The sequence below is a fragment of the Numenius arquata genome, chromosome 6 (genome assembly GCF_964106895.1).
Source record: "Numenius arquata chromosome 6, bNumArq3.hap1.1, whole genome shotgun sequence".
Taxonomy (NCBI): domain Eukaryota; kingdom Metazoa; phylum Chordata; class Aves; order Charadriiformes; family Scolopacidae; genus Numenius; species Numenius arquata.
In genome coordinates, this window is record NC_133581.1 from 56,259,580 (window position 1) to 56,285,814 (window position 26,235).

At 37.3% G+C, this 26,235-nt stretch overlaps 1 protein-coding gene across 1 annotated transcript in view; it reads right to left on the minus strand.

Moving 5' to 3' along the window:
* The window catches only part of SLC25A21 (solute carrier family 25 member 21), a 258,464-nt gene that overhangs the window by 4,798 nt on the left and 227,431 nt on the right, over positions 1–26,235 (minus strand). Inside the window, exons 4-7 of the mRNA XM_074149662.1 lie at positions 21,827–21,893; positions 15,343–15,402; positions 13,611–13,718; positions 8,892–9,056 (exon numbers count right to left, since the gene is read on the minus strand). Of these exons, the coding sequence (XP_074005763.1) occupies positions 8,892–9,056; positions 13,611–13,718; positions 15,343–15,402; positions 21,827–21,893 (400 nt within the window). The remainder of the gene's footprint in view (positions 1–8,891; positions 9,057–13,610; positions 13,719–15,342; positions 15,403–21,826; positions 21,894–26,235) is intronic.

Below are 26,235 nucleotides of genomic sequence, written 5' to 3' on the forward strand. Positions count from 1 at the left end.
TTTGTTTCCCAAACCTGTACTTTTGTGACTGAAAAAGGAAACAATGAAGAAGTTTTCCTTTCCAGATTAACAACAAGAAACATAAATTAAAACTTCCATAATATGCATTGGACAAAGTCCATACAGGTGTTTAGAGAGGAATGTTAAAACCGACAGGGCTTTTTATTACTTGCAGAAAAACTTAACACCTTGATATCACAAAACATGAAACGTACCAGTAATACCTTTTAAAAATTAGACTGGCTTGTGCTACTTAAATAATTGCAAGACTTTATTAGCAAAAAGCTTAGCAGCAAATTTCTGTTTATTCTGTATATATCCTGATAGTGGTTTGAATGCAAATGAAATAAAGCCAGTATTTCTGGTATCTAGAGAAGAAAAAAGGAGCCCTTTTGAAGTTGGAGGGGCAGCAGCATGGCTGCCCTGTTCCAGCATGGTGCCTACCTGCCTCCGGGCAGCAGACACATGATTACACCCACACCTGAGAGCTAAGTACTATTCCAGATTGTACTAACCTCCTCAAACCAGGCTACAGTGAGGACACTACTACTGCTCTGTTGGCTTTTCATAGTCCAGAATGGTCTGAAATATCATTGTCAAGCAATTTGGCGCAAGGACGCTTTCTTCCATAGCACCAAGCACAGTGGGCTGCCCTCTGGAATAGCCAATATGTGTCAGGCAAAAATACTTACTTGTTAAGCACTGAATTTCTAGCCTTGTTGCTCCTGAGAAATCCCTCATATTTGAATGACTGAACACTTTCATATCGGTGAATCTCAATGCCAGCGTTGCCTGCTTTGAGTTTGAGAGTGCCAAAGAGTACAGGATATAGTGGGAGTCTGATCAAGTGAGTGTGTTGAAACCAGACACTGCACCAACACCACTAAAGGGAAATGACCACAGATTGCTTTATTTCTTAATTTTGTGACACAGAAAATGTTGAAAGGCAGCAATTTGATCATTCACAAAACTGGATTCTAACCAAATGTGCTATGGTATACACTATCTTTGCTATATAACTTGTTTTTTTATTATATATCTAATGGGAAAGGTTTTAGTGGCATTTGCCACTGTAATATCTGTATAATTTCATTTGTATAACAGATTCAAAATAAATTTAGCAATAATTAAAAAGCTTTGGTTTTTGTTTTTGTTTGGGTTATTTTTTGTGGGGTTTTGTTTGTTTTTTTCTTCCCTAAAAGCACAGAGTAGTGGCTTTTTACTGTGCTACTACTTCAGAGTGAAAAAAAGAGATTCCCAAACATAATTTATGCCTCTGTCTACAATGCCTACATGGACAAAGGAACATTGGCTGTCTATCATGCAGGTGCAAGCTGGTGCCATCAGGAAGCAGTGCCCTTCTTTTGATACTGTAATCTGAACTTTTCCTACCCCATGGACAATGCCAAAATATTCCTAACAGTGTAGGGCCCCGTGAAAGCAGACATGAGGATAACATATCTGTCTAGTATGTCTAACTTATCTATCTATATCTAGTTAATGCTGCAAGTGGCTCGCAGAGGCAGTTATCATCATGTTATTGGCACTAACTTCTGTACCATGAGTTCTCTGACTGAATATTGTATGTTTCATATTTGGTACAAGAGAACAAGAGATTCTGACAGGCTCCTTTTGCTTTCATAAATGGCAGAGCTGGAGGAAAACCATGTATGAATTCTGTTCTTAGGCAACGATGATTTTTGTGTAGTATGAGTAGAACATATACGACAGAAACTTGATTTTAGACGCTGCCATGCCACAGTACAGTATACCACAAGGAAATGAAATGCCAGTTTGCTTATTCACAATGGACAAACTTTGCCGTGGTTGGGTAACGTAATCTGTGATCATCTCACCTTTTTACCATGCTCCTCACATTTCTGGTACACCCGAGTCCCTGCCCTGTAAGAACCAGCAGCCATCAAAAATCAAGAGAGAAGCAGGTATCACTAATAAATGCCATATCTATGCATATCCTGCTGGATTTCCCTGCTTTCTTTGGGAGAAAAAATTTTGAGATGTGATTTCTCTGCTTTTTATACTTAATTACTCCTATAATAACATTTTTAAAACAGTGAAGACTCCGTAAGTTCCTCCTGAATCATATGTGCCTTAATTCCTTCTTTTATATTCCATAATGTCTAGCAAGAGAAAATTCTAGCCCTAGATCTACCACATACACACCAATATACAAGAGTGTCACCCACTGGAGACAGTTTTATCAGTTTCAGTCTCCAAAGCCCCTTCGGACGCAGTACTCCAGCTGGGGTCTCACAGGAGCACAGTAGAGGGGCAGAATCACCTCCCTTGAAAAATTATTTTATAGTAGATAATGACTCACCATAGTAGATGTATTTGTACTAATTTATACACCCATCTTAGGTGCAATCCAAGGGTTCAAAGGCAGGACAGAGCACTCGCATATGCAGTGGAGAGAAGTAGGTACCTTCAAAAGAACAGCTCAAAGTCCCTAAGGCAAGTTGCTTAAAGTAACCAGAAATAGATAATGTGGATGGTCCATCAACATGCATAATAGTGTTTAGAAACCTGATTCAGGAACACTACTTGTTTTTCCCTTAGGAGGCCCTGTTCAGTGTGAGTAAAAGTGGCAGAATGTGTCATAAAGAAATTTACAAAAAACCAATAAAATAAAAAGATCAATAAATATTGATTTGTGTAACTGAAGCTATTTTCAGATGTTTGTTTGCTTCAATACTGGGAAGTTTGCCTTGAGATCTTGTCACTGGTGTTTTTGTTTTTTTTTTTTCAGTTGATGAAGGTACATATCATATGAGAAAGAACACTTTTATAAATACGTTTTAGTACTTCTGAGCACCTTGTAGATAAGTCCACTATAAAAGAATAATGCTTACTGGACAAGGGGAATGCCAATTCCTGTCAAATTGCATGAATAATAAATAATAATAATAGAATAATGTTTGAAGTTGGTATCTGCAAGACAGCCTACTGAAGTTACCCTGAAACTAATGCCTAGAGTGGAATATTTGCATTACGTTTCTTAAACTCCTTTGAAAATGTTAGCTATATTAGTTTTATAGATGAGTTACCCTCGGCACAAAAGCGCCAAAAGTGATTTGAAATGGCTGCTAAATTTAACTACGTTTGCTGAAGGTCACATAACAGGTCAGCAGAGAAGCCAGGAATGGAGCTGAGAAGCTTTGCACTGTATGTTGTACATTCCACCTCCCTGTGTGTGACAAGGAGGACTTAAAATGACAAAGCTTTAGTTTGGCCAACTCTGGTTCTGCCCAGTATACCCAGGAATTATGGACTGAAGAGCAAGATAGGTCAGGAATAAGGGAGGTAGAGCTGCTTCTTGGCCATTATGGCTAAAGAGAAGTGGCTAAAGCATAGGAACTTCTGTGGTGAGCTAAGAGATGCCACGAGACCTGATCTAGGCTACCTTGACTATAGTCAAGTGTTTGGCAGCAAAACGGGCTCTAAGGAACTGCCTTAGCCAGCCTGATACTTGGTTTTAATCACTAAAAGGAGATTCCTAAGGCACCAAACAGTGGAAGAAAGGACATGTGGGTCTGAGGAAGGGGAGCTTCCAAGACAGAGGAGAAAAGGTATATTCAGAGAGAGGCAAGGTGGGAGATAGCTCTTAGGAAAGCAACAGGGAACAGATGAAAAACTCAAAACAAGTTGCTTTAAACACACACACTGAGCGTGAACCCAGAGGAGAGACAGGGTCTGGGTCTTCCTGCTGAGTCACAGAGGCGAGCTGGGAAGAAAGGCTGTCAAATTCTAGTCTTAGAGAGGGAGAGGCTGGTACAGATGGTTTGGAGGCATGCAAACTCCCCGCAGAAATCAACAGTAAGGAGAAGAGAATGATATAGACTCACTGCAAGACTCCAGAAAGGATGAAAATAAAAAATGACAGTCTCATCACTCTTGTGATAACACCATGCTTTGATTCTTTTAAAGAATATTCACAATTTCTGTTTGTGACTTAATTAAGATTTGAACACACCTTAAGGAGCAGCTTCATAGTTTTATTGACCCTGAACTTCCGTCCATCTCGTGCATTTACATAGTAAACTCCTTATTGTAAACTCTAGCTTGCTGTCTGATTAGCACAATGATGGTCTGATCTTTGTCAAGATGTGTAAGAAATGCTGAAATTATAACTACAATAAACACATTGATGATCAGGAAAGGCATTCCAAAATGCATAGTCACATCTTCACTTTGTTTGAATTGAACGTGCTTTTTTCACACTGGTATTATCTCAGATTCCTCCTTGAGTGCAAACTCACTGCAGCAGACATTTATTTCAGTTTTTAAAATCCACCTGTCAGATGTCTGACAGCTTAAGAAGATGAATGACAGCCACTAGGATAAATGTCCTGGCTACTCTCCAGAGTGACATGTCTGTCTGCTGTACAAGGTATATACTTTCAAACAGTTTGCAGTCCTCTCAGTGATTTGTTTTTCTCACAATATAATTTCCTGATAAAATTATTAATCTTCCTCCAGTTTTATAGGTAGCATGATTATTTATTATTTGCTATTTCTCCATCACCTTTTTGACCTGCAGGGCAAGGATAGGACTACATTAATTCTAAAATAAACTGCCGCACCAAAGAACTTTTGATGGAAATAAAATAAGAGACAACAAATACAGAAGGTACAGAATTCTGAAGACTCAGCTCTCCCACATAGAGCTGGTCTACACAAAATGTTCATAAAGTGTTGGGTTACAAGCAGATCACCTTTTCATGGCATCAAGACACTAACTATGCAGAAAAGGGCACCCAGAAACGGATGTCTTACTGCTTACTCCTGCATCCAGTACCTTTGTCTGCACTATCTACCTTCAGTCTCAGTTATACAGCAATTTAGGAAACAGAAAAAAAAAAGAGTAACTCCATGAATAGCAGAACTAAAGAAGTTTGGTGTCCTATGGGTTCTTGTGGCTGATTGACAGTGATGTCTGGAAGGGTGCAAGCTCAGACTAAGGCTTACATGGGCTTTTTCCTATGGAATTCAGTGTTTAATAAGACACAAATTCTTACTGAAAATTTCCCTCACCAGGGCACTCATAAGATGCACTTGTAGGATCTCTTCTCCTTTTAAATGATTATTTGTAGGTCTTGCAAGAATTTAGCTATTTTAAGACTGCCTCTCTGCCAGCTAAGGTTGAACCCGGTTATCAGTTTCAGATTATCCTAATTTCTGTGGAAAAACAGAAGAAATTTGTTTTTTCTTCTTCACATTTTTATTTTCACTGAAGATTCTTCTCCTGAAAATTCATATCTGTCTTGCCTACAGCAATGCCACAGTACAGAAGCAGTTGTGGTAGCAACAGACTCTCCTCCTTTGATACAACATCTTTTAGTGATGATGGGCTAGGCTGAAGTCTTTAAACAACACAGGCTGTAGTTTCCACAGCCAACAGGACATCTCAGATTGGAGACTGATCAATGGGTGCCTTGTAACATCGTACTGGATACAGTGCTGCCACTTTTTTTTTCCAGTTTACAGGTCATCCTGAAATCTGAGCTTAGACAGTAGCTCTGAGGTTATTCTGTTTCCCACTCTGATTAAGTCTTCTAAATCATCTTGGTTTACTATTTTTCCAACTGTGTGGTACCACATGCCCATTTCACCGTCTGTTCCTATATATAACTTCTATGTTGGCATAGATCTGAAGACGACTAAAAATAAAATTGTTATCTACTGCCTTACTTATTTGCCAAGCTGAACAGACCATTTTGGTTTCCCATTTCTTCTTCTTTGCCTATAGAAATTTAGAGCCCTTTCTCTGACAAAACACACTGCTCAGCTCCCACTCTCTGATGCAGCTGCCCTTTTTCCAGGAGGCACATCTGTGGCAGCTGGGGCAGGCAGTGCCTGACTTGAAATGGGTTTTGCAGTTGGCCACATTTCAAAGGGGGCTTTTAACAGACAGTGAGGAAATTTCATATCGTTAAAAAATATGACAGCCACTTGGAGGTGGTAGTGAGCAAAGGTTTTAATGAAAGTAGCGTTCACCATCAAACCTAACTATGATAAAAAATTGAAAAGCGAGAGCTGCTGGATGCCTATGAAATGTGCTATAAAAGCAGGTGCCATAAAACTGAGACGATATAAATTTGCAGACTAATTTGATTGCTAGTGCAGATGCATAACTGTTAATGCTCTATGGTTGATACATTAGTGGTGATTGAAACAAGTCTGGCTTATTCCATTTTCAGTAAACAGACCATGAGGTTGGCTGTAAATGGTCTGTTTAGCAGAATAGACTGAACATATGAAAAATTATTCATTACAAACATTTACAACCCACACATGTCATTTATATCACTTGACCACTCAACATAAAAGGTTTATTGTTTTTGGCAAAATAAGCTGCAAACATCCTTAATTGGGATGCAAATTTAATGCACAGTTTAGCACTGTTGACAGCTAAAAGGCTTATACGGACATTTCCATACATTTTTCCACTTACGTTACAGATGGTGAACAGCACATACATAGTCAAGAGCCAAAATTATTTCAAAAGTGTAGTATTCTTATTTCACAATTTTTATATGTTTGTCAATATCACAAGACTGGCTTTAAGATTTTCTTTTTGGGCAAAAAATACAAAGTGAAAAAATTAGGTTTTGTAACGCAATCAAGCATGTGAGAAATCTTGAAAAGTTATGACTGTCTAATATTTTTCAGACTAACAGCAAAACAGCTTCTATCAAATTCCTTGTACATGTTTGATAAGTCTTAGCCTCTAGTACCTGCCTACTGACAGAAGAGGTTTAAGTTACAGATTGCAAAATATTGTTGAATACCTCTATTTTCCAGTCACTGAAGTGAAGTTCAATGCATGGAAATGCCTGAGACATACTGTTGGCTAACACAAGCCTGATGAGGCCTGATCTGTACCCTGTTAAATTCAGGTTAAGATTTGCATTGATTTTACTAAGAGTTTGATCAGAATTATTGGCTATATCTATATGTGCAGAACTGTCTATGGCACTGATACCAGCTGGCCTAGAGAGTCCTATTAACCTTATTAGCACTATTAAATGCCATTACCATCCAAAACAGACTGGCTGCATGAAAGCTGCCTATTAGGAATGGTTCCTTGTCTGTCCTAAGCCGTACTCAGGAACAGTGTTGGCTGGCCTAGGCCAAACCTGTGCCAGGGAATACTTACCAGCACAGGTGACAGAGTTTCAGTGATGCTGCTCAATTTACTAGCACAGATGTAGCCACTGTGCAAGCCACCGTGCAAGCCATTTTGCACTGGTCCAGCGCAGGGCAAACTCTCCACTTTTTTGCAGTTAATGCAATAAAATCCTACATTGATTAAATTGCCTTTTGCTTTTGATAGTACATACTGGACTGCTGGGCCACTGGCTGACACTATTGAAGTAATTTCTCTTTTGTTTTCTAGATGTATTTAATCTCTATGTTGTAGATGTTAACAATTCTCTGTATCATACAGAATCTGTATAAAGTGCTACTTTCTCTCAGATCATAAAGCTCTGAATCTTTCTAATCATGCAATAATTTTTTCTGATTTTTTAAAATCTGAAATGCTAGGAAAACATGCTTATGTAAAATACTATTACTATTTTTCAATTGCTACACAAGATCACTTCAGGATTTCCACAGAAGTTGCAGACAAGCTTCTTTGTCCTTACCTGCATATGATTCTGAATGTTCTGCATGATGATTATAGTTTTTTTGTCTTTTGATCAACATAAACCTGTTTATTCCTATCTTAGTATCAAGCAATGCTTGATATGCTATATATACCTTGAGTTTTTAGAATGTGTGATTAAAGCACATTGTAAAGTATGCTTAAATACACTGAAAGAAACTTGTAGAAACTTGTGGGTTAGCTGCTCTTGAACAATTCAATTTACTGTAATGATCTGCAAATAAGAAGTGGAGCTTTTCTCCATTTACACAATGTTGCCAACAAAAATACCAGGCTACTCAGAAGTGCCGAAAAAAAGAGGTGTTACTTCATCTGGGAACAGAAACTGATCCCTTTTGATGTAAATTGCAGCTTCTTATATGAATATCACTACATGTTACACCTGTGACTGTTTAACTGTCATCATCTAAAAATCACATTAGTGAAAACACAGTTCAGTAAGTAACGTACTGGAGTCATTAATAAACCATTAGCTGTTGCTAACACAGTCATTTAGTAAGTTGCCAGTATTACCATGTTTATCCTTTGTTGTAAAGGGAAATGTTTCCTTTGTTATGTAGAGGAATATAAGACCATCAAATAAAATCGCTTCAAGTGAAATTACAGCTATAAAGATTCTTTTTTTTTTTTTAATTACAAACTACATAAGCCCCTGTTCATGACCCTGTAAATCCTGTTTTGGGCTGGCTCCCTCCCATATGGGTAAATCTGTCCTGTTGTCCTTCAACACTAGGTCGAACTCTCTTTTGAGTAAATAGTCCTGGTCTATGGCCAGAATACCCTATGTGCTCCAGCTCTGCCATCTCCTTAAGCTTCACCCCTTGCTTTGTGAATACTGAAAGAAGCTCTAGAAACTGATTTTTCTCTTCTACGCCAGTTTACCACAAAACAGTGCATATGTACTTAACATAAGCATAACATACCTGTATCCCAATTTTTTCCTCTTTACATTGTTATCATGGTATAAAGGGAAGTTCATAAAAATGAGAATTTAAACATGACTACTTTATTTATACTCTGCTTTTCTTAAAAAGTGAGAAGTACAAATCCTTGGTTTGCTTCCATTAAAATGCTATAGATTTCTGAAAAACAGAGAGCTAGGTTAGTCAGTACTTATTACTAAATACCACCGCTTTGCACAGAAAAATTAAATTGCCAAACCTCTTATCTGTTTGTCTATTGCATTGTATGAAGAACTTACTTTATTGACGGGAAGAATGTTTTTCACATTGAAGTAGAATCCAAAGTAAACCATGTTAAAAACTCCATGACGGCCCAGTGTTGCAGTAAGACCTTTGTTGAGTCCTTGGAAGCCCAGACCATCGGTTTTAATGATCTGCCGAGCTTGAACAAAGCTAGATGGTTGCTACACAAGTTAAGCAAAAGAAGGAAGAGATCATCTTTACAAAAAGAAAACAATAACCATAGCATCATTTCAATCCTGTTGACAAACACAGGGTTGCCAATTCTTGTAATTTTTCTTAAGTCTCACCATATTTGTTATTTTCCCTTTCCTGCAATCATGTAAAAATCACAACTTTCATTAAAAAGATTCCTCATTCTTCTGATTGCAGAAAAAAGATGAAAGTATGACTTGAGTACTGTAAAAGACTAAGGAACTCTAAAGCAAAGGAAGACGTCTCAAAATAATAATGAAAAAAATAGATTTTATAGAGCAACCTGTGGCTTTGAACGTGTGAATTTCGCTATACTTTTTTATCATTGATGCTGTGCTGTTAAGATTATGATAGATGAAACCCTTACACAACTACAGTATATAACAATTATTCTGGACAATAAGAAGATAAAAATGACTTCTCTAGTAAAACCAACGGCACAGGAATACGCATGATGAGGGAGTAATAAAAGGGACAGATTTGGAACAGGAAATTTTTAGCTAGGGAAAGCTAAGAACAGCGAGAAAAAGTGTAGTTAGATTTTGAAAATCAGAACACCCATTTAAATTCCAAGGTACAGATTTAGGAAATTGACTTAAGAAATCCTGGTTGGAAAATAATGCCCAAAAGGCATAGAAATCATTTCAGTCAGCCAACTTCCATTTAACGAAAGGCAGTAAAGAAGAAAGTTCCTCAGAATCCACTTATATAAAGATCAGTTTCTCAGACAGGATCTGTCTGACACATATTTGATATATATTCCACTATACTGTGGTACTCAGAATCAGGTGTTTTCCTTCTGAACATTTAAGATTTCTTTTTAGCAGAATTATAGAAAAATTCCTTTTTAAAAATTGTTGACTTGAGTTTGGCTTTCTCCAAAGCATAAAGCCAGCTCTGGGTAACCAAATATTTAATTAGAAAGGCAAAACATGACTTCCACTAGGAGGCTCAAACATGAAAATACAGAAGAATTTTGACTACAAAGATGTGAACACTGCTAATTTCAATACACCTATTTGTTTAATAGCTTTCCATTTCAAAATATCACTGTGGTAGATCAACAGCATCAGCCAAATGATGCTTATTATATCTGACACAGCATATGACTGCTTATTTAGGTGACTGACAAGTTTATTCTTTAATACTAAGTTTCATTCTGTTTTTTCATATTTGGTAACTAATATTATCCTGTTAATGTTGTGCATACATTTTACTATAGTTTACTTTTCTAACTACCCCCAGGGATTCAAATCAGAATCTATTTTAAAATGTGGATACCTAACATGGAATATGGTCCAGATACTAGCAATAACATCCTTTCTCATGCACAAAACCCAAGGATTAGATCTTTAAAAAATAACTAGAGGTCCTGAATAAAGTGATTTAAGCTGAATACAGCAACTTTCAATAGTAAGTTATCCCTTGTTCTCATCTTGAATACAGATTTACTAATGATGAAGAGGGGAAGCCTGTCACTTGCTGAACACCTGAGGTGGGATTCACCAGTTCAAATCTAGATAACTGCAATGTCTACATCTACGTCTGAGCTACTCAAAAAGACTCCCTTTTTTAGTCCTTTAGCAATGGAAGGCTTTCCTTAGACAGCACTTCCCTTCATTCAAAGTCAGCATCTAAAATGTCAGCTGATCAAGGCATAGAAGGTCTGTTTTTCGTCACTGATGATGGAAGACTTCAGGATGACTAATTCAGATGGAGGAATTTATTGTATAAACATCCAGAGCTTAATTCACTTCACACAACTATTGACTTATACTTAATAGAGACATGGTGAGTTGAATCTGGAGTCAGATTCTTCTCACCATAAAGCAGAAACTCTTAAGTCAAGTGAGAAGATTTTTATTACCACACTAGCTTCTATAGCCAGTGAGTTATCCATGGCCACAGGGAAAAGAAAAATTAAAAAAATAATAAGAAAAGCAAACAACAAGGTGTCAGGCTTTCTAGCAGTTTACCTTAACAAAACGTCACCATTATTTTTACCTGTAGCAAGCCACATTAGAAAAGTGCTGATACGTGATTTATGGAGGCCTTCCTCTTTAAACCTATCAGCCCTAGAAAGATGATCTGGTACCACAGAATAATTCAGCTGTCACTGTAGTGTGTGAATATTTGCTTTGGGGGCGTGCAGGAGTCTGGGTGTGGGTGTATGTTTTCATGCTCTTCCTTGTTCCTTTTAAACAAGATATATTTATTATTTTAATACAATAGTCAAAGAAATATGTGAACTGCATTAGGTTTCATCATATAGTATGAAAGCTACACAATGGGATAGGTACATACTTTACTTTTTAGAAAAACTGCATGGTGATGAAATGAATGTACCATTGCCTTACGCTGTATAATATAACATGCATATGCTTCTCCCAATAGGCTTGAATTTACATGCTTCTGTGTGGAATGTTCTTTAACATATTATTAATGAGAACTTGAGATCATGGTAATGAAGTCATGGGTGTTTTCCTGATTTACAGCAAAATGTGAAATTTTAACACTTTTTAAAAAGATGTATTAAAAATTGAAATGTCTTGTGATTTTACTGTCTGTGATTTAAGAGCTTCAGTCTGTTGGATTTTTTGATTAGGGCAAACAGACACTTTATTTATATTTTAGGTCTAAACTAGGTTCCTAGTAGACTCCCAATAACATTCTTTTACAATTTTATTTGTATGATAATATACTATTATTTGGATTTTGTGAAAATTTGCATTCAAATTTAATTCAAAGAACATTCACCCAAAACAAACAGCTTAAAATGCTTTTTAACAGCTACACTGTGATTATTAGAGTATTCTGAAGGTCCAAGGGAGGGATGCTGTAATTAAAGTAAGTACTTGCATAAAATTTACTAATTAAAACACTCCAGACTTTGTTATAAAGTTTGCAATAGAGAAAAAAATTAAAATGTATGAAGTGAAAGGATACTTTGGTCTCTTGCAACCTTACAGGAACTAGTTAGCTCAAAATATAATACTGGTGTATTTACACACAAACCCAAAGGTTTTATTAAGATAGATTAATTGTATCTTCATCAACGGTGAGGCAGAAAGATCCAGAATATCTGCTTAGTTTATTACTGCTGGAGCAGTAGTAGTCCATAATTTTTGTGTATCACCCTCCTGAGAGAGAGATCCTCTCACACACTGCTTCCTTCTACTTTCAGTCTTTCTCCTTCCATGATCCTCACCTTTTTATTCCTGTACTGTATTAGCTTTCTGTTTCAGTGGCCTTGCTGCCCATGGTTAAAAAATGTCTATGCTGGAGGCTTGGAACAACCAAACTTCTATTTCACAGGCACTGAGAATCAAACAGAAATATACCAAATGTTTTAAAATTTATTCTGAAAGAGAATGCTTCTCTGGAGTTACGGAGTAGGTACCACCTAGTCTACGACATTTGGAAATCAGCGGCAGTATTTTGCCAGAGCATACCTGAGGAGCTTGCCCCAAACAACTTATGTAAATGGCCAGTTGATAAATCCTTTGCTATGCATCCCCCAAAAGGGTTCAATTTGTGCACATAAGTGCTACGAAGCATGCAAGTATTAACTCAGTCATAACTTAATAGTAGAATATGCAAAAATCAAGCCTCAACAGGGATTCAGCCAACCTCTTCATGCCATGGCGATGTGATTTGGCACTTCTGCCATGGTACAGCTGATATCTCAAAAGATTTTGAAAGAGCTGATTAGTTAGTCTTATTCATTGAGAAAAGAAAGAAGGAACTGTGTGACTGCTTTCCTTCACTTTAGCCTGGAACATTTTCTACATTAAAATGAATTGAAGCTGGTGCATTCCCGGGAACACTTGCAGTGATTTGATGAATCACTGTTTTCCAGTTTAATCTTTTTCCCCTTTCAGCAGTACCCAGAACTGTGGACAAAGTCAGTTTTGCACACTGACTTCTTTGAATGAAGCAATATTTGAATAATAAAAGTCTGAAGTGAAACAGGATTTTAAATTATCAGTATGCTTTATTATATAACTGTTTCCCAGTTTGTGCCTGTAAATTTGGAGACCTATAATATAAATAATTTCATCCAAGACTCTGAAATCCACCAGCTACATTTTAAACACAAAATACACCAGTGGGATGCTGGCTAGGGCATGGGGCTGTGGTGTTTCACGTTAATGTTCGGTGCACACTTGAAGTCTGGAGCCTATTGGGGCAAGTGCAGTGTGGACAAGGGGCTCAGGTTCGTACTTCTGGATTACAGTTCCTCAGAGTGCTGGGTGCTGGCTGCTGTGGAAGGCTGAAGGTGCACTTCAGGCACAGAATATTTACAGTGGAGACGATGACACTGCTGACAATACTGTACACATCTCTGCATATCTGAAGGCATCGTCTATTGAGTCTCTTCTCTCTTTTTATGTTTCTGTTAAGCTTATGAGAAAATCATTTGCATCAACCCAATAAATTATAGACATTCTGCTCTAAATATGAACTTTGAAGAGCATTATGCCTAATAAAGCAGAAAAAGAAGAACGGAACAGTTCTCATACCTCTGTGAAGGCATTCCGATTTGCCTGTAAGGTAACCTTTACTACTTCGAATGGGTTAACCACAACTGCCTCCGTCAACCCAGATCCCAAGCCAGCAATGGCAAATGCCTAGGAAAGTTAGAATTAAAATTAAAAATTAAGGAGTAAAATTTCCCATACATCAGATTATGAAACTGAATGATACAATGCAAACTGTGAGATTACAGTAATGCAGCAGTATTCTATTACTAAACAACTTTAGCCCTTGATCAGATGTTGACAGTTCATGAAGACAATATGACAATAGCCATAAACAACATTCCAAAAAATACAAAATAAAATGTCATAGCACTGTCAATGAATTCTCTTTTCAGCTAGAAGAAAAATTGTGGTACCAATTTATTACGAAAACATGGAAAAACAATGCCCTCATGTTATCTTTGGGTGGAGTCTGAATAAAAACACAAATATAAATGCAGTTATGCAGCACTGGAAAAAATAAAAACTCTCACTGAGCATTAAGCATATAACACTAACATATTAACTTAAAAAAATAAAAGAAATGTAAGAAATTCAAATAGTGCGGTACTTAAGCAAATTGAACCAGTAGAAGAAAAGTCCACCTAAGGAAATTTCAATCCTGAAAAGATTTATAGGGGAATAAGTGGCACACATGGAAATGTCAGCACCCACTGAAAGAATGAATTAACTCCATTTACTTAGAAGCTGATGGTTCATTACAGTCACAAAAATGGAGATAGTTGCTGCTTTGCTTTCCATCATGACATAGCATTTAAAAATACCTTAATTCACTTGTAACAGAAAAATAACATTGAGATATTTAGGTCAATTGAGAAAATTTAGAGGGGTTAATTTTTGTGATAATTTTACACATTTATTGCCTCCATTTAACATCTCCAAACTTTCTAGGCACTGAAAAGAGTCCCAGGACCAAAATACAATATACTGAGTACAGCTGCTGAAATTCAAGGGAACCAATGGTACAGAAAAAAACAATAGTGAGAAAAATAACTTATTCAATACAGAGGGATTTGAGCAGGGACTCTTGAGAGCTCAAGAAAGAGAAGAATGGTAAATTAGGAGTGTAGTGGCAAGCTCTAGCCTTACTGCCTTTGGAGAACGCTGTGTTGCCACCAAATCTATTTTTCCAACATGAGATGGGAACAAAACCTACCTCTTTCACCATCAGCCTAACTCCACTGACGTATAAGGGAGTTTTGCCATTGACTTCAGAGGAGGTAGCAGTTTCCTATCAATAGTTTGTTTCAGTTATAAAGTTTTTAGAATAAGACTGAGGTCTATGTTTTTGTTATACTATGCCTTGTAGAATAGCACTTCGATACCTGGTTGAGGTCTCTAGTCACTATCACATGAATAAATAAAAATTGATAATATTTAACTCTTTTTATCTATTTTGCAAGAATGAAGAATGACAAGCTGCATACAAACTCTTCCATGGTGACTGTCACTGTCCATGTTAACAAATATCATGATATTGTAGGGAATTATTTTGAAGACATTTTCTATAAAAGTTAACATAACTATTTGTTAAAGTTTAGGCCCTCAGGACACTATCATTTTGATAAATTCTGTTATCAGTATTTTTAAGTGACAAGTGTGTTATGAAAAACCGTTGGTTGAACTGGCCCTTTTAATTTTGGGCTCCTTCTATGGGAAAGAATGGATGGGACACATATTAAATTAGAACATGAAATTCTGTATCCATACGTACCAGTCCTGGTGGTAATGATGCATATCCCAGTAGCTTCTTGTATTGTTCAAAGGTGAAAAACTGTAAATAAAAGTTAGACTGAAATTGCGTTGAAAAAAATTGTTACTTATGCAGATTAGCAAAACCAAACTGTAATGGAGCTTCACTACCTCATATCCTGAGTAGCTGTGTGCAGTTCTGCAAAATAAACATATGCCACTTTTGTTTCACACTCTGTAGTAGTAGACAGGCTTCAGAACTGATTTTATTAGTCTATCATGCATAATAGCAGCATAAGTGCAATTAAAGTAATGTTTCATGTAAGAGTTCACTTACAACACACAGTTTGTGTTTTTAATTTATAAACTTTTCCTCTAGGATTGAATTTTCTTATAGTAGTATAAATGAAGTAGGTACTATAATTTCTCCCAAGAAATCACCCTCATAACTTTAACATAATCTACTGCAATCACTTTCACATTTCTCAGATACAAGTCTATATCTCATCCAAGAGATGTAACTGCAGATTTTGAAGATGGATAGCCTGTAGATTTTTAGAATCTTTTTCTGTCAACAGACACATTTGCTTTAGGTTTTGCTCTTTACAAATAAATCTTTCACTCAATTGTCTGCTTTCAGTCAGTGGGGCTTAGAAGTTCTGAGCATCTGCAATTCCTTAGAGGATGAGGTTTGAATACCGCACTCTTGAGTGTCTGAATTTCAAGAAAGAAATGAGAAGCTCAGTTTCACCTGTACCAACATGGAGAAAGGCAACCATTTCTAAACGGTTCACTTTGCAACCTAACATTTCTTGCCACCCAAATCCATTAATTTTCAGAATACCTTCTGTGAAATCTTCTAAAAATCAAAGCAGAATAAGTTAATGGATTTGTTCTTCTAAGAAGAGTATTGAGAATAATCCTGATTGCACTAAAGTCAGTAAGAAGCCTCCCATTGACATAGGCTAATGGACTTTCACTGCCTATTTTCTTGTCTGTGGACATGAAATCTAAGATGCACAGTCAAGCTATACTCTAAAGAAAGAGTATTTGTGACATTTTACAAATTATTGGTAAGATGCCCTCTGAAATACAGCACACAATCTTGGCTACCTTTGTTCAAAAAAGAGGAACTCAGACTACAGCATATTCAAAACAGGGTTACCAGGATCATAAGGAGAACGTAAAGATATTTTTAAGACTGAAGAATGGAGGCAAATAAATGCTTGCCTTGTTTAGCCTAGCAAAAGAGAGGCTGCAAGAGAATGAAAAACAAGGAAAGGAAAGATATGCAACATAAAGTAAATAGGTATAAAAGTAAATAGAAGATAGCTTGAGATCTGATGAAGCTTTCTTACAACCTAAGGACTAGGGTCCTGAAACAGCCTTCCAATAAGAACAATTGGGGTAAAAAACTTAATCACTTGTAAGGGAGAGTTTGATAAGTTTATGAAGGAGATTATAGAACAGCAGGGGACTAGACTTGCTGACCTAAAAGATCTTTTCTAGTCCAGTGTTTCCTTCTACAGCAAATCTCCCCAAACCCTATACTGTTTCAAATTCATATTATGCAAATATGTTGCTGAAGCCACTGAAAAAGCACTTCAGGTTGATGCCACATAAGACAGTTCTGAGGGCACTGAAAATGATCTTCTAGCATTAGGAATGAAGACAGCAGAAAATCTTGCAGATTATAAACAGCAGATATCTGAATTCCAGGTAAAACCAAAGATATTGGAGGTGTTATTCCATGTAATTTTCACACACGGAACACAAGGCTGTAACTACAGATCACTATTTGTGAGTCCTGTAATCTGTCCAAGAAGTATTCATGATGTGTGCAAGAGGAAAGCGGCTTTTACAGGGCACGTCCAGTATTACTGGACTGAACCGCAAAAACCTGTCACAGCTTCACCAAGACCGCATCAGCGCAGGTGGATATCTACTAGAACAAGAGCTGTCACACCCCTGTATAGTAAAAGTAAATAACTAGAACCTCTGACTTTCCTGGTCACTTTCCAAAGCTGACCTGTAACACTTGATTAGTTTCAAGCAAGCTGATTCAAATGAAGGTCGCACCCTCTGAAAGTCTGTGCATTTTGCTCCCACACATGAGGCTGTGATCCCTCACACAGCACCTGCCCATGCATGTGACAATCAAACTGTATCACCATGAGAGGAAGGCAAGGGGAAATAAGATCAACAGACATATGGGAATCTTAAGAAACATAAGGGAATAGGTAGTTTTTCCGACAAAACAGAAAGACTGGGTTACTCGTGCTGGGCTTCAGCCACAAAAGACAAGCTCAGTCCCTTGGGACTCAGTTATCACAGACCTATCAGAACAAAACAGGTTTTCCATAAATCAAGTATACGGGAACATAAGTAATAAACACCACATTGTAATTTTAACTTGTTTAGAACCCTGTCCTATAGCAAAGTCACTAACATTTTTCAATCATCACGTGCTTCAACTGAAAAGTCACTAGAACCACACCAAAATCAGCAGAGAACCAGGTGTTCACGAGTTAATAATACCACCACATTTAAATAAGGAGGGAATGTGTATTAGACCTCCATAATGCAAAATTAGGATGTTAAATTGTGAAAACAGAAGGACTGATACTCTGGCCAGTTGATAGGTACATTTTTATCCTCCATAGGAATTATTATTTCATTTTGCAGACAAGGTCCTAGAATCAGGATTTTAACTGCTCTCCAAATAGCGTACAGATTGTACACTAATCTTGCAAACATCCTGCAAATATGTTTAAAATTGTTGTTTGGGCCTTGCCAACAATCAGAAAAGACAGAAGTGTTACTTAGACTGTAGGTCTATCTTTTTGGATAACTGAAGATATTTAATAGGTAAAAGGAAGTCTCTGAGAAAGTGTCAGTTGTGGGTGGGTGAGTTACTTCACTGAACTAAATTCATTTCTTATTGTGATAAAGTTTGCTTTATTCTCTCTCCAGCATCTTTCTACTCGTTGTTACCCTCCTAACCTTTAATGGAATTTCTGGTATTCCTTAATGTTTTCCATAGTGTCACAGATCTGTAAAATGGTTGTAATAAAGGCAGAAATATATTACATAGCAATTTCTTGGTCTTAAAAATGTTACCTTAAAAATCAATAGCTTCCTAGAGTCATAAATAAAATAACTACTTAATAGTGACTATGCTTTATATAATTTTTTAAAGAAAAAAATCAATAGCAATAAAACTCAATATAAATGTTGCTGGGTGTACCAGAGTGGCTAGTATACATACAATTTTGCCAAAAAGTGTCTAGCTATATCATATGGATATCATGTACATCCACCCAAAATGTTTTTAAAAACACAGAGTAATTTGTCTTTTTCTCTACAGTTGTATTAAGATAATAGCTTTGTGCAAAAATCTCAGAATAAGTGTATTTAAAACATGCTTTTGTGTATATAATAACTGATATTGTGCATCTGGTAAAGATACACTTTAATTCAAGTTACACAGAAAATAGTCAAAGTACTTACCAGATGTCTCAATAACTCTAAGGTAAAAATATATGCTTGAAACAAGATGTCTGGGAACACATGAACAATATAAATTTGCCCCAAAAGTTCATCTGTTAACCATTGTATTGGCATCATCACTTCTTTCCTCCAAGTCCAATCTAACATAAAGTTATAAACTTTGACTTTTCGTCTTCCAGAAATACCAGCTTTCTTTTTAGAAAGGAAATAAAGAGAGAGAGAGAAAAAAAATAACAAGACAGGCATGAGAACCTAGTTGACTAAAACTGAAGCTGTATCTTCAACACATATGTGTAATTGTGGCTAAGTAACTCCATTTTAGTAGGTTTATTTTTATTTGCAAATCACAACACCGGATAAATACAATATTCCAGTAGCACAAGTAACTTTTTTCTTAGTATAAAATCTGCCTTGTCCATTCTCTATACACTTTTATGGGATGTAAAAGACACTATAACTAGAAGGTTTCAAAAAGTTCATTACAAACACAAACCAAGGCTGCTGAAATCTAGACATTGCCTTTCTACCAAGTCTCAAAACCAGAGGCATAGAGATAGTCTTCCTCTAAATCTCACTAGTCAGCTTGGCAGTGGACAAGGGACATCTCAGCACCTTTTAAAACGAGGAAAACTATTAGAAGAATAAAAGGTGGAGAATGAGCCAAAGGAAGCGGTTTGGGGTTTTACATTCATTTATATATTTAGATAAATAAGGTTAGTGGAAATTTGAGACAAGCTGGATTCTCTTCAGGTCAAAGCACAGGTACAAACTCTGCTTTGGACGTTAGAAGTTGTGCTGATGTGACATCTCACGTTGAATAGCTTCAGTATCCAGGATCTTGCAAGTACATAACTGTCCTGTCCCATTCTATCACTGAATCCTTGTAATGTAGAATATAGCTGTTGTCTCAAGGTAACTTAAAGATCTCCTGGGGTCCTAGGAAGAACACGAATTTTAAAGGAATAGTGTGAAGAATTAAAGAATTCAATGATTTAATTGAAAAGGATGTCTAGCATTTAAACCTGATTCTCATGGTTGCAGAAACACTACTGAGCGCTCACATAAATATCCAAGAATTAGGTAGAAAGTATCCCACTATGGAAGCACCAGTAAGACATTTAAGGAGCTGTGAGCTTGTGATGTACAAGAAGAGGTTGAGAGGACTGAATCTGTTTAGCCTGGAGACGAGAAGGCTAAGGGGATCTAGTTCCTATCTTCCACCCTTTAAAGGAGGGTTACACAGAAGACAAAGTCAGACTTTTCTGAGGTGTATAACAGAAGCACAGTTGCAACAGGGAGTTTGAACTGGATATAAGGCAAAATTCTTCACAGTGGGAGCAATTAAACACTGGAACAGGAGTACAGAGAGGCTGCAGAGTCTCCATCCTTGAAGATTTTCAGAACTGGACTACACAAGGCATTTGAGCAACCTGATCTAACCATGCAGTCAGCCGTGCTTTGGGCTGGAGGCTCACCAGGTGACCTCCAGAGATCCCTCCCAAATTAAATATTTCTATGATTCTATAATTATATTGAATATTCTGGGGTTTCAGCCAATTTAACCAATTTGAACGAGAGAAAGTGACTCAAGATTTTTGGATGACTCATGTTGGTAGGACAGAAATCAAACCTGGGTTTGTACTTTAACTAAATATCTGCTGGAATCTAAAAGGCATGATCAGACTGACTTTGACCTGTTTTAAATGAAATTAAAGGAAGAGACAGAGGAAACATCACAGTCTGAAGAAAATGAGTTATTAGGAATCTTTTAAATATCATCCACCTATTCTTCACTGCCACTTCACTATTAAATAGAACTTTAGTTTTCTTAGTTGTACTAAATAATTTTGAGATAGGTGTCATATGTAGTTTGCATCTAAAATGCCAATGCAAACAAGAAGATGACATTACCAGAACTCCTTTAGGATTCTGTTACAAGGTCACATCCTGTCACTTTATCCAAATATTATTCCTCTGTAAAGGAATTGGAATGTGAATGATTAATTGCAGACTAAGGACCAGAATCATATGCAGCCTTTTTAGAAAGAAACAAAAAAAGAAAGGAAAATCAAGACATTCTGTATAATAACTGCTTTTATAAACATTTGATGCAACTACAGGAAACTTCAAAGTTCTCAAGTAAAAGACAAAAAAAATTTTGCTCATAACACAATGGATGCTTTGCTAGATTTAGAACTTTAATATGAGGTGCTTAATTATTAGGTTTTGACTAAAAGTTTGCAAGATTTAATTGATATATTGATGTATTTTACTTAGGAATGTTACTAAAATAATGTTCTATAAATCAATATAAAGGATAATAAAAGAAAATCAGATCAACATTAGACAGTGAATATACTTTGATAGGCTAACATCTATTTCAACTTTAAGAGAGCTGGAGCAAAATGTTCTTTACATGGTGGAGAGTTGTACCCATTACTATATTCCATCTATTAAAAAGTGCGAGTATGGAATAGAGTGCTCTGTGGAGTATATGAAAACTCTGGGCAGCACTTCAAACCTACAGATATACGACTGCAAGTTACTGAGCAAGTACTTATGAAGAGCGGCTTCTTTAATGGCTTCTTGTATTAATCTATTAAGCTGTTCTTAGTTGTTTTGTAAGTTACTAGGCATTTTTGGTAAAAAAACCCCACACCATAAACCAGAGGTATTTATGAGGCTAAAATATCACTTAAAGTATTTTATTAACTTTGATTATATAAACTAATTGTAATTTGTTTTTCAATAACATTACATATACAGGTCAAAAATAGCATTTAAGCTAGCATTCACTCATCCTACACTTCTTAATCAAGCACAGTTTTTATTGTGCTATCAACAGGAGGGACTCCTCCTAGTAAAAATCAAAAGATCAATACGCCAAATAAGTTTAAGATTCTAATGTCAATCAGTGGGAGTGAAATAAATAAAATGTTTTATAGCTACCACTGCCCCAACACACATTTTTAGAGTAGGAAGTATGGGGTTTTTACCTTTACCGCCCTTTTGGGTGTCTCAGCCAAGATGGGAGGCAAAATTCCTTTGTAGAAGCCAAGCAATCTATTGAAGAAAAAAAGAAATTATTTTTGTATGGATAAACAACATATCATTAGCATAATGCCAATTCTGTTTTCTCTTTTGAGTAAAGCAACTAACCTTTTAGCATTTCCATGCATACAGACAAACAACGGCACCCTTTGCTTATTTGCTAATTAATAATGTGCCACCAATTCTGTTATGTGCCACTGAGATGACATTAAAAAATCAGATCATTAATGAGGAAGTTGAACAGAGTTTGATGCAGTATTGACTGCTGGGGTACGCTGCTAGTTACTGGCCTCCAGTTAGATTTTGTACCACTGATCACTGCCCTTTGGGCTTGGCTGATTAGCTAGTTTTCAATCCACCTCTCTGTCTGCTCATCCAGCCCATACTTTGATGGCTTCTCTATGAGGATGTTATGGGAGACAGTGTTAAAAGCCTTGCAAAAGTCTAGGAAGGCAATGTCCACTGCTCTCTCCTCATACACCATGGAAGTAATTTCATCATAGAAGATTATCAGGTTGGTCAAGCATGACTTCACCTTTGTGGATCCATATCGACTGCTCCCAGTAGCTGCCTTGTCCTTCATGCACCTGGAAAGGGTTTCCAGGATTAACTGCTTCATCACCTTCCCAGGGATCAAGATGAAGCTGACCTACAGGTGAGCCTGTAGTTCTCTGGATCTTCCTTCTTGCCTTTTTTGAAGATAGGAGTGACATTTGCTTTCCTCCAGTCTCCAGGCACCTCTCCCATTTGCCATGATCATTTAAAGGTAATTGAGAGTGACCTCACAATGATATCAGCCAACTCAGCACTCATGGGTGTATCCCTTCAGGGCTTATGGATTTATATATGTCCAGTTTGCTTAAGTATCATTTAACCTGATCCTCGTCCATCAAGGGTAAGTCTTTCTTATGCCAGGCCTTCCCTCTCTCTCCAGAGCTTTGGATTTCTGAAGGCTGGTCTTGCTACTAAAAACAGAGGTGAAGAAAGCGTTCAGTATTTCAGCCTTTTCCATGTCTTGTGTCACCAGGGCCCTTGCCCCATTCAGCAGCAGGGCCACATTTCCCCTTGTCTTCCTTTCACCATATAGGTACTTATAGAAGCCCTTCTTGTTGCCCTTCACATCCCCCTCCATGTTCAACTCCAGGTGGATTTTGGCTTTCCTAACCATGTATTTGCATGCTCAGACAGTATCTCTACATTTCTTCCACATTACCTCTATCCCTGCTTCCACCTTCTGTATACTCCCTTTTTGTGTTTGAGTTTTGCCAGGAGCTCTTTGCTCAACCACACAGGCCTCCTGGCATTTTTGCCCAACTTCATGCATGTTTGGATGGACTTCTCTTGAGTGGAGCTGATCCTTGAATATCATCCAGCTTTCCTGGACCACTCTTCACTCCAGGGCCTTATTCCATAGGACTTTTCCAAGCAGATCCCTGAAGAGGCTACAGTCTGTTCTCCTTAAGTTCAGGGTTGTGATCTTGCTTTTTGCCCTGCTCCCTCCTCTCAGAATCCTGAACTCCACCATCTCACAGTTATGACAACCAAGGTTGCCTTCAACCTTCACATGCCCAATGTGGCCTTCCTCATTTGTCATCAGTATTGGTCTGCTCTTTAATCCTCACCCAAAAGCTCTCATCATTCACCCCCAGGGAAAGCTCCATGCATTCCAGCTGCTCTCTTCCAAAGAGAAACTTTCCCTCCTTGTCTTCCTGGCCTGTCCTTCCTAAAGAGCCTATATCCCCCTACTGCAGCACGCCAGCCATGTGAGCCCACCACTGCATCTCTGGGATCCCAGCAAGATCCCAGCCCTGCAGCTGCACACAGATCCCTAATTCCTCATGTTTACTCCCCATGTGCCTTAGTGCGCAGGCACTTCAGAGATACTTCCTTGCTTACATGTAAATACTTGAGGTGATGCCACTTAAGCCCTGTTTTGTTAATTTTGTGTTCCTCTTTGTTCACATCACTGCAGGCGCTTTGCTTGTCAGCCTGTCCATCGCTCCCTCAGAGCTGCCGTAACTCTCCCTCCCTACTGGTTCCTGGTTTAAAGCCCTCTTTGCCAGGTTAACCACCCTGCGGCAAAGAGACCTGTGCAAAGATATCACTGTGCACGTCATGTCAAGCTGATCTGCTTATTGCAGCTGTAAGGTCAACACTGAAGATTTTCTGCTGGAGGAATCTCTACTGTAAACCAGGAGAATCCAGAGCTCAGCAACTATATTCATGGCCCTACAAATCCCTAAAATTTTAAGGGACCTATAACTGGGTTTCACTGCTTTACTCCTCTTTTCCTCTGTGGAGTCAAATCTCACCATGAAAAACAGACAGGAAGGAGTTAAGGTCTATTCCTATGGAACACATTAACGTTAGAAATCTAAAAACACGTGAAAACTTTGAGGATATACATCCATATATGCAATATGTAATTCAGTAAACATGGTAAGGACTAGCTCAGTATTTAATTATGAACTGTGGTTTAGGGTTTTTGTTTTTTTCCTTATTTGAAAAAGAAACAGAAAAAAGGTTAGTAAGCACAGTCAGTGAGATGAAAGGAAGAAAGGAAAGGAGGAAGTAGAAGACAATCCCATCTCATCACTGCCTCTTGTCAACTGACTAAATTTTTTGCATAAAGCGAAGTCTCTTTTAGAACCTTCTGTGCCTGAGGTGGAGGACAAGCAGCTGCCCCCAACTTTTTCAAATAATGCTTTACAAATCATTCCCATTAAAGATACAATTATTTGAAATTTTTGCTGAATGAGATATTTACTTGGTTTTAAAAAACTAGCATGATAGTAACAAAAACTTGAACAGCTTTGTCAGTCAGAAAGTACATACACACACAAGAGTCTTATACGTCTTTTTCCATGATCAATAACACTGAGTTAGCCTACCTGAACACAGTGTATAAAACTTTTCAGTCAGCTAATGAATGGTGATGACATTTCACATTTGAAAGATATTATCACCTGGATTAAGGCCTTCCTTCAGAAAACTGATGTTCAGAAAAATTATGGAACAGCAGCAGCAATCACTGCAGCGTGTGATAGAAGAGAGAGGACGTGACATCATATCCCTAGCTAAAGACACTGGAAAGAACAAGTAAATCTCTAACAGAAACAGAGCTACATCTTATTTTGTTTCAGCATTAAGGGTCTAAATGAACATCACCATTCAATTGTATTCTGGGCAACAGCCCAAACTCATCTTTGCAGCAGTTGATTTTGAAACATTACAGTCAATCATATCTTCTCAATTTGTTCTTTCAGGCTTTTGCTATCCTTCTGGTTTCCATTTCTCATTTGGAAGCCTTGAGTCATTCACCCTGGCAAAACGACCAACCTAAATCAGTTATTTTCTCCAAATTATACCGAAATTGGGATCTTGCTTAGTTTGTTGTTTTCTTCCTCTGTCTTTCACATAATTTTCCCTTTAAGGATCTAATAAAGCTGATTGAAGGCATGAATATAATATTCCCTTTCTTCTATTGCTGTCAAATCCAAGTCTCTTACCCACATTGTTTTATAATTAAAACAAAAAAACCTCTTAGGTCCAATTCTGCTTTCATTACCTCTGCATTATCCCAAGTATAAATAAAAGACCTGGGTTTCATAACCACGTCAGTTACATTAAACGAATGCGCGACTTTCTGATTTTACAAAATTTTTTATTTCAACAAAGAGAAGAAATTTTTCAGACATGCTTGGTAGAAGGGTGGGTGTTCAAAAAGAGGAAGAAAGTATGTCTAAATGTAATAAAATTTACTTGGAGTTTCACTTATACCAGGAAAAAGGTATCTTTTTATTTCATGGTATGTAGTATGTTGTGAATTTATTACTAACAGAAAGTAAACCAATTGAAAACAGGGCAATATTACTTTAATATAGCTATTAGTGGGAAGTAATCTTTATGTTGACCTAGCTGGAGATTTAAAAGATTTTAAATTCCCAGAAAACTAGTGAGTGCTTAGTGAAGGCAGGCACAAATTAGTACCTACCAGTGAGAAAAAGGAACTTACAATTTAGACATTTATTTTCAGAGCAGCAAGCCACTAGCCAGCTCCCACGTGTAGTTCACCCTCAATCACAGTGTCTACAGCCATTTGCCCAGCTGAAGAGGTGTGCTATAGGGAAGGCTGGGTGTCATTCAGGGGCAACACGCACACAGCTGAAAAGATATTAAAGGTTTGACACATTCATAGAAAACCAGGCTTGGACACTGTTGTTCTCCAAAAGGCTTTTTTTCTTGTGAAATATGTTATGTATATTATCCTACTGCAAATGTTAAACACATGTCCCCACAGGAACCTCATATAAAGCTATCAATGACACACTTAGCCAAGCTAGCTTCTGAATTT